Consider the following 9973-nt stretch of genomic DNA (forward strand, 5'->3'; position numbering starts at 1 on the left):
ATCATTTTAATCAGTTTGAAAACCTGGAGTAATCACTGATGTGCACAGTATTTGTGAAAACCTTTTATCTGTTCAATGTCTAAATAATTGTCAGATGAGCAGAGATACTCTGCATCATTTACATTGTGTTGACCAGGTTTCTAGTCCCTAGGGATCTAAGTTGTGTAGTTCTGCAGTCTAAACCAACATGAACTATACTGTCAGTTGCTGTGGAAAAAATGGATATTTATAGATCACAAGTCTGTTTTAGGAGACACAAAGTAATTTACAATTATTCAGAAACTGTAATTGGATGATAGTTGGACAAATTGCTGTTTACTTTTGTAAAATGGGGAAATTTTATTCTTCTTCTAGTCTCTCTCCATAACTAAAAAAATTGTCTTCAGATGTTAAAGCGGTGCTTCTGTACAATAAGCTGTATGAAATTAGGATGTTGTTCTGGAGTCAGTCTGGATTTTGAAGTGAGAGCGACAAGTTCATAAAATCCTTATTTTTGCTTGAATATTTTTTCTTAAAATATGTATGCTTATTTGAATTTGATTGTTTCCAGCAGTAGTGCTGTATACATTATACAGGGTTTAAATATGTAATGCTGTTACTTATCTGGTGCCCAGATGGTGGCAGTAAGAATAAAATTAATCAGAAGCCATGAGATATCTACAGCCCTAAATCTTTAGTTTTGTTTCATAGATAAACATGCACAGTTCATAACCATTTTAACAATTTGAAATGTGTTTTGAGTTGTTTGGGTCCTGCTGCACATAAAGGAAGCATTTATTAACTCCTAACATGTATATAAAATATGTTCATCCCATCCTCCCTCAGTACCTCAATACACACCTGTGCCCGCTGAGTGAAGCCTCCTAGGCCTAAATCTTTATCTCCTGTCCCATAGCACTGCCTGTTACCCAGACTGAAATGTTTCATTCCAATGCTCCACCGACCTACTATCACAGTCCACTGATAAGTTTTTCACCCAGTGAGCTGCTGAGACAGAACTTTACACAAGCCTGCTTAAGCTCTTTATCTCACTAGCTTCTGTTCAATTTCTGTGTGTCTGAAATCTGTATGTTATTTTAGGTACTTTCCAAGTGAAATTTGCAAATGTGATTCTTCATTTACCATGGCCTTTTACTTCCAGACAGAACCTTGGTGAAAGTATACTGTATTTGTGGGTGGAGAAGATACGAGAAGTTCTGGTAGAAAAAGCACAGTCTTCAGATCCAGGTACTTCAGAAATACATGGGGCTTTTGTTTTCCTTCTTCTTCTACTGCAAAGTAAGATTTCAGTACAAGTTAGTTTATGCCCACTTTTGTATTAGATCTAAATATCAGAGCACAGACTCCTGTGTCAGGGGTTGCTGTTTTACAGTGACAGTGTCCTTTTTTAAAAAGCGGTAGGGAAAAGAAGGTGGGGGTGGCCCCTGAACTGGAACAAGGTCCACAGTTCTCTCAGGAATGAAATTATTTGTTTGAAAAGACAGTGCTGCCCACAGGTACATTATGTTTTTCCCTCCATTCTGCAAAGGATTATTCATACCAGTAATTAATTTCTGGTGTTGAGTGCACTGTTGCAGGATTGGGATTCAAGAGAAGATAAACTTCAGTGGACTATGCATACAAATGAGCAAGTGTTCCATAATTTTACTTTTCTGTCCTTCCATTTACTTTACTGTATTGGGATGAGAAGTACATCATCAGTAGAGGTGCAGTGATTCTTCTGCTGTTATTCTTACAGAGTTTGTGTAAATTCACAGTTGTTTTAAAAAATGATGGGAGGTTTTGTGCATTAAAATGCTAAACTGCTCTGAAATGTGTGAGTGATGTGTGCATGCACAGTGGCAAAAGGAAACAGAACTATTTTTCTCAGTCAGGGGTGTTACCTTTGTCCTATGAGAAATAAAAGTCTGGAGAAAAAAAAATTTCATTTTCGGTGTGGTTTCATAGTAAGGTCTAGTATTAGTTTTTTGATAAACTGCACATTTTGTTGCTGCATCACAGATGTTGGGAAAGTCATTCTTCATTGATGTGACTAAAAGTGGACACTGAGAAGTGAAAATTTTACTGACAGTATTGGAAGTTTGGGTATTTTGGCCACAACCTTATGGCTTCCATTTTTGAACATGCTTTATTACCCCTCTGTTTTTTTTTAATGGAAAATACATATATTATAAAAACTGTGTCATAAGCCCTCTAAACAGGAATGAAACTGTGATATATTAATTTGGCTCTAAATACAGATGTCAGAACCCTGTATATTTCCTCCTTTGTTATTGACTGTTACTTTTTGGATGTTCTGTGAATGAAGGAAAACGGGAATTTTGGAATCCCAGAATACATGAAGCATGTTGAGAGAGATGCTTCAAATCAAATAATTTTTTATCTAATAATTTTATACTCTAATGAAGTAGCACTGAGCAACAGCTCTACATTTTGCCCCAAATGACCAATAAATGCCTGGAGTTCTTGTGAAACATCAGCTTAATTTGATCCCTAAATTCAGATTAAAGGTAGCATTTTGAATGTTTAATGGAAATAGTAAACATTATTGTCCTTTTTTTCTTAGAAATACTGTTACTTAGTATTGAAACACAAGGTCTTATTGAAGGATCCCGTAGTATGAGTATTTTATTTTTAGTTCTCAGGAATTTTTAACTTAATACTGGGCTGAGTACTTTTGGGTTTTGTTGTAATTAATGTTGCTATTCTGCATTTAATTATTTTTCATGTCAAACTGTATGGAACTGAGAAGAAGAGACTTTTGAGAAGAAGAGTTTGAAATTTTGTTTTGCTTGTCCTGCAAAAAATGTGTAATAAATTCTACTACTTGTGTCTTAATAGAACCAGATATTAAGAAAACCACTGAAGAAGTTGATGAAGATGATGGAGATGGTTTTCTCCTGGACTATCAGCCCACTCAGGAGGATCAAACTAAAATGTTAAATTACATGACATCTGAAAATCAGGAAGGTAAAGAACACGCTCTTGTTAATACTGTTGAAATAATTTAAATGAGACCTGAAGATTCTGGTTTTCTACTCAGCTTTAGAATAAAATTAGTGACAATAGAATTACAATAACATTTTAAAACAGTGATTAAAAAATGCAATATATTTTTGATTGGTTTGTGCATAATTCTCTGCGCTTCACTTTAATAAGTCCCTTTTCTTAAAGTTGAGACATTCTTTACTTTTGTAGCCCCATGCATTGTTTCTGTCCTCTTAAAAGAAAAGAAATGCTTCCTTGTTTGTAACCCATAGATGAAGAACTGCCCCCCATACATCATGGAAACCCAATCACAGATCGAAGGAGCACTTTCCAGGCACATTTGGCTCCAGTGGTGACAACCAGACAAGTTAGTAGAGATCAGTTCTTCTCTTTTTGCCTGTATTTTGAGTTTGGCAAAGTATTACTGGAATATTTGGGATTTGCCAGATGTGTTGGTCTGTCTGTGCATCTTTCTGTGCTAGTACTGTCTGAGTAGTCATTGGTTTCTCACTTTTACTTCTATTCCTTCTGTTCTTTACCACTATGGACATTAGATGGAAGAGAATAAGAACACTGTAATTTGATTTCTGGATGTTATCAAGTTTATCATAAGATGTTTGGAAGTTACTGAGTCTATCATGTTTTAGCTGGAAAAGCTAACACATAAAATGGATTTATATATGTTTTCCCTCCTTCAGAAAGGAATTTTGTTGAAAAACAAACTTAGATTGTGCATAAGTAAATCTTTATCATGACCTAATTGAGAGGGCTTTGGAGCTTCTTTTGTACATTACTTTCCATCTGTTACCATCAGCCTCCTTTGATCATCCCTTTTTAGTGGGGAAACTACTGTTCTTTTCTTTTATTAACTCAGAGTTAAATCTTGAGAGGATTTTTCTCTTTCTTTTTATGCAATTTTAGGGTTTTTTGAAAGAGTTTTTGGTAAGGGATCTTGTCAAGTGCTTATTGAAGTTCCATATAAGCTAGGTCGACTACATACTCAGTGGCTATGAATAAACAGTGACAGGTTGACAGTGTTTTTAGGCTGATTTCTCTATACAAAAGCTGCAATGTTTGAAGCCATCTGTGTTTTGTTTTGTTTTGTTTTTTCTTCCCTTTCAATAATTTGCCCAATATGGACATAAGAATTGGTCTCTAAATACCAGCATCCCTTCTGTGGAGCATTTTGACCTTTCAAGTTCACATACTCTGTACATTCATGTGGGGCTTTGTGTATGTAGAACAATCTTACTCACAAATCATGATAAAAGGGTGAGAGTATTTTAAAATGAAAAAGAATACTTTAAGCCAATGATTCCCATTTCTTCCCTTTCTAAAGTAACAGAATTCATTTATTTTTTATATATATATATATATATATATCTATCTTAAAGACTCACTTAAAGAAGATACAGCTGTAGCACAAAAATTAATCTTTGAAGTACGTTTCCAGGAACCAGGTAGCTGGGAAATAAGTAATGTCAAAGGTGATGATCATTTAATATGAATTGTCCTTTAAGTGCCTGGATTGAAACTTATTGTTTTAACATACTGTCCATGTTTATGAAAGTGTATGAACTAATACAAGTTATCTTCCTTCAGTGTTTAAAGTAAGGAGAAGATAAATGTCTGAAGCAATATTCTCCATTAATAACAGGATTTTTTTCATTGAGATATCTTTTATTTGAGGTGATTTTTGTCAGTTGGATTTCTTCAAGAAAAATTGGAAATAGCACAGTATAGCTAGGGCAGATATTAAATATGTCTGTTGATTACTCCTCTGAGACATTTGTTTTTGTATGGAAGGCAGTTTACTTGCCAGGCATGTTTTCCCAAGCTTTCTCAACTTCAGTAAATGTTTTGTATTATGCACTAAAATGATGTCTTAACCAAAAGCTCTTCTTTTTGCTAGACCATTGGAAAGGGTTGAACAATTGCCAGCTTGTTTACTTAGAAACATATGATGAGCTGATATTGGTAGATGCTTTGAATTTGGTACTTTTTAAGAGCAAAGAGATCATACACATGATGGGAATATCTGTTTTCTGGGAAATACTGACACTTTCAGACTCCTAATAGGATGTTTTTTGTTTTTACTTTCTTTCTGTGAAGTGGAAACTGAAAAAAAAACATGTTTGAGGGAAAAGGAAAAACTTGGAATGTAGTAGGGCTTTCTAAACATCATATTTTTGTGAAATAAGTAAAAGCAGTGTGTAGTGGGAATATGTATGTTGTGTTCTTTTCCAGCTTAACTTTATTGTTAAAAAAAGTAAGCAGGTGCAGTTGATACTGAATACTGACTAAAAATATTTTCTGGATCTTACGTCTCTTGTTTAATAAAGCAATTTGACACTTCTACATCTTGAGCAATAATATGAATGTACACAATGTAGAAATTCAAGGCACAAGCTGTTTTCAGTATCCCAGGAAAATTGTTTAAAACAAGTGTGGGAATACTGAGAAGCTGCTTCTTGGGTTACCGAACATTTTATGTCAAAACATAAAATTGTTTCATTGTAGTATTAGAGAGATGTTTGTTTAGCAGTGATATTCAGAGGGATGTATGAAAGCCCTGTTATAAAAGGAAGGTTTTTTTCTGTTGTTTTTTATAGGTTAAAAGAGTTCTTGAAAAATTATATGAGAACAAGAAAATTGCAAGTGCTACCCACAACATATATGCATACAGGTGAGATACAAATAGTGATTTTCCTTTTTCTTTTTAGTGTTCTTTCACAAATGAGTGCAGGACATGAGAAAGAAATTCCTTCCTATTAAAAGAAATTTCTTGCTTTAGGCAGTAGGTTTCTTATTTGTATGGTTGGTGTTTCAGGTGTTGCTTTGAATTTGAGGTCAAGAAAGTAGAACATACTGTAGGAAATAGGATAGCAAAGCAGCATTAGGAATAGAAAAAAAAGTGGATTTGAACATGTGTTGGTATACTTTTGTAGTATGTGTGAGCATGGAAATGCTACATCATCCTGAACTAAATGTGTTTTTATTTGGGTGAAGTAACTTCTTTCTCCCCCCAACCTTATATTTAGAAATAGCTGAAAATGTTCAGTTGAAATAAGAGTCGAATCAGAAAGCCCGATGCAGACATCTGGCATAAGAAGTTTCAGCTGAAATACAAGAAACTTCAGGGATTATGAGAAACAGGTAAAAATGAGTTTGGCAGTCACCTGCCTCTGGCAACTTTTGTGGACATAGTTTATGTGAAATGAATTGGTCTCAGTCCAATGTAGGTTTTTTCCAACCAGTGTAGGTTTTCTGAGGAATGTAAGTGACAATAAAAGGGAGGAAGTGTAGGAACCAGACATCTAAAAAAAGCATGCACAGATGCTTATCCACTTATGCCCATCCTGCTGTGATCCTAAGAAAACATGAAATGAGAGCAAGTGAAAGCTTATTTTACCAAAAAGTAACAGCTTCTACCTAAGTAAAAAGTTTCTGTAAAGAGGGTGTTTCTGTCTGTTCTCACAGATGATGATCCGGCTTCCTTCACTCATATTACCCAAATCCGCTTTAAAAATAAAAAGAAACAGGCACATACTGCTTCCTCTTTGTCATCTAGTACTAGAAGCGTCTTTCTCATTGTGTCACCTGTAACTAAGTTCAGAAGTTGGGAAGTAAGTTGGTAACAAACCAACTTACTGGTTAGTAGACCTCTGAGCATGACTTACGGAAAATTAGGCCTGGGCACCTGTCTTCTTTATGAAACAATACACCCAAAAGTTTACTGTAGTGCTGTCTGAGGAGGGAGATGACATGGAGAATCCAAGGGCAAATTTCAGTCACAGTTTCATGTTGCTGCTGAAATACAGACATAATTAATTATTAATAATATTTTTGTCCAAGTTTTTCTTCTAAGGGTATACCATTATTTGAATCTGTATCTGGTAGAGTTGGTTTCAGCTAGATGCAATTATTAGGCTAAAAACCTGGGTATTTTTCTGTTTAGGAACTTTAAACTGGTAATGACTGGAGTTTACCAGAAATAGCTAAAGTCTGTATAAAAGCTTCTCAAGACTTGTTCTACTGTACAGATAAACACTTGTGGTTTACCCTATGCCTCATCCTGTTTTCATGTAAATATGTGTAAGAGAGAATTGGAATTGATGCACATGTGTATGAAAGATGTGAGACTTTATTAATCATGTAGAAATATTCATTGAAAATTAATAAGTTGATTTTTTAATCTATTTTTTGGTTTCTTTTTTTCTTTTATAGAATATACTGTGAAGATAAGCAGACGTTCCTGCAGGATTGTGAAGATGATGGAGAGACAGCAGCAGGTGGACGTCTTCTCCATCTTATGCAGGTTGTAGAAATTAATCTTTGGCTTTCGGAAATCTTGAATTTATATTGATTTTAAAAATCACTACAATGTAAAAAGCTTGTAGAAGACTGTTTTGGTTTTTGCTCTGCTAGCAGCCAGCCAGATGATTGCTTTCTCAAGGTGAAAGGAGAAACACAGACTGTAGTTCTTTCAAGTCTCGGATCATAGAAACAAGTGATGTTTCATAGGTGGCAGTAATAGTTTGAATGGGTTAAAAGATAACTAAGTTTTAAATACTGTGCTTCCTGTGTGGTGTAAGGTACACAGAAAATGAATACTGGGAGAAGCTGACTGTCACAATATAACAGCTGACCTGTGCACAACGTTTCATGTGGTTCCCTTGAGTAGGCATAATAAAGAGACACCAATATATGAACTGGCAGAGTAGAACTTCAAATACAAAAGGAGTGAAGGAGCTAAGTTGTTTTGATAATTTAGTCTGTTTTGTTGTGCTGTTTTCTGTTCTGGGTCCATAGCCCTCATATTCACATATATTTTAGTCTCCAAGTTTTGAAATAAGATTTGGCAAAGGTGCTACTAAATGTGAGTGAGTTGAGATTGATAAATTTTGGTTCATTATGCTAGCCCTAGTAAAACCATAATTAAAGTAGCACAACTACATGAGACAGCTGTGTGCATCTTAATGCTGTGCCTCAAGTCACTTAGCTGTGTGAGCAGACAAAATATTTATTTTTCTTTTAGATTGATGTTCCCTTCACAACAGGAGTTTTATTCTCCTGTCCTTCTCTTGTTTGAATATTCTTTTGCTTAATGTGTTGCACTCTTATTCCTGGAAACTTTTCTTCCCCCACCCATGTTTCCTTTTTTATTTTCTGAAAAAAAATATAGTTGATGGAAACATTTGACATTTTTAATTTTGAACTTTTTCAAACTTCTAAAATAACTCAAACCAAGAGAAGGTTAAATAAATAAACAAATTTAGGTTATGTAATATATGCAAGTATATGTCCTAAGTGTGAAGAGATTATTGTTATGAAAATAATGTAAAGATACAATTTGGCAGTTTCCTCAGTTTGTTTTGAGATTATCAGCTTTATGTCAGCATGTTAGTACACACTTTTAAAAGTTATCTAGGCTCTTAATATTCCATAAAAATCCACTTTAGAACATGACGTGAATGTCACTTTCAAATGTGAATGTGTGTAAATTATGGGGATCATTATTCTCCATCTGTAATCCTAGTTACTGGGATTATTTCTGTTCTGGAAGAATAGTAAGATAAGGATAAGAAAAGTTCAATTTTCAGCCATAGGAAAATATTAAAGTAGTTTAAAAGGGCTGATTTCTGGATGTTCATGGATCTTGTAGTTTTTTTTGTTTTGAGCTCTTATGACATATGGGTATGAAAATTAGGTAATTTAAAACATTTATTGTTGCTGAATTTACAGGGTTGGTTGTTGTTGTTTTGGGTTTTTTGTTGTTGTTGTTTTTTGTTTTTTGTTTTTTTAATAGAAATTAATCTTGTTTCAGATCAGACCAGCATTTCAAAATAGCACTTTCTGGTTACAAGAAACTGCATTTTGGATTAGCACCATCCTGTTTACTGCCAGGAGTTGTTATACATATACTTTATGGCAAATACATAAATGCAGAGTAGAAAATTCCTGTCACAGAACATGGCCCTAGTCCTTTTCATTTTAAAATTTTAGGAATATTTCTGTTTTCACAAACAATGATCGACTCTTCTGAAAGTATTGTTCAAATTAGTCAGATATCTGTTTTTTTCTCCTCAACAGAGATGATTAATGGTTGTTAACATGCAGATATTAACAGCACTAGCTTGAGGCATTTTATGTATCCATATTTGTAATGCCTGTGGCCTGGCTGTTTTTAGCCTCATCCACCACCACTTCCAAAAATGTGAATAGACAATCAGCTTAGTGACAGAGTAATAATTGATCATACCAAAGAATAAGAAATGTAACTCAGTAATTTTTAAAATAAAAGATAGTAGACCATTTCTATCTTTCAAATTGGTGTCAGCAGTAAACCAGGTTCAACTAAAAGATAACAACTTTTATTGCTTTCTATTATTCACAGATTTTGAACGTGCACAATGTGTTAGTTGTGGTGTCCCGATGGTATGGAGGTATTCTCTTGGGACCAGATCGTTTCAAGCATATAAACAATTGTGCAAGAAATGTACTTGTAGAGTACGACTATGTACCATCAACGGTATGTCTCATCCCTCCAGAATGGAGGCATTTGCATGTGAACTTGTGGGACTTTCCATTGTTAGATGAAGCCAGAATAAAAGTAATACAACCTGTGTGATTGGATAAACATGTCCGAATTTTCATAAATCTCTGTGAATTATGAATACTGTTCAATTAAAAATAATTCTTATGGGTAACCTTGGGATAATACTTGTGGTTTACAAGAATATTTTTTAAATTTTGCAATGCATGTTTTTCATTTCAGGAAGAATCATCTAGACAAGCTGGAAAGAGCAAAAAGATAAGGAAGGACAACAAAAAGAAAACAGAACACTAATTTATTTTTTAAAAACTTTAAAATATTATTTTGCACATATTTATACAAAAAAAACCTGGACCTTATTGCTTTATCTTATAAAATGGACATGTTGTATTTAGAAGAGGATTCAGTAAAGCCATAGATACATTTTCA

The 9973-nt window shown here is 34.2% G+C and overlaps 1 protein-coding gene across 1 annotated transcript in view; it reads left to right on the plus strand.

Annotated features, from left to right (window-relative positions):
- The window catches only part of IMPACT (impact RWD domain protein), an 18620-nt gene extending 8647 nt beyond the window's left edge, over window positions 1-9973 (plus strand). The window contains exons 7-13 of the mRNA XM_014311980.2: window positions 1142-1227; window positions 2842-2970; window positions 3261-3355; window positions 5601-5674; window positions 7216-7306; window positions 9386-9520; window positions 9767-9973. Coding sequence (XP_014167455.1) covers window positions 1142-1227; window positions 2842-2970; window positions 3261-3355; window positions 5601-5674; window positions 7216-7306; window positions 9386-9520; window positions 9767-9838 — 682 coding nt within the window. The 3' untranslated portion in view covers window positions 9839-9973. The remainder of the gene's footprint in view (window positions 1-1141; window positions 1228-2841; window positions 2971-3260; window positions 3356-5600; window positions 5675-7215; window positions 7307-9385; window positions 9521-9766) is intronic.

The sequence above is a fragment of the Geospiza fortis genome, unplaced genomic scaffold, assembly GCF_000277835.1.
Source record: "Geospiza fortis unplaced genomic scaffold, GeoFor_1.0 scaffold53, whole genome shotgun sequence".
NCBI lineage: Eukaryota > Metazoa > Chordata > Aves > Passeriformes > Thraupidae > Geospiza > Geospiza fortis.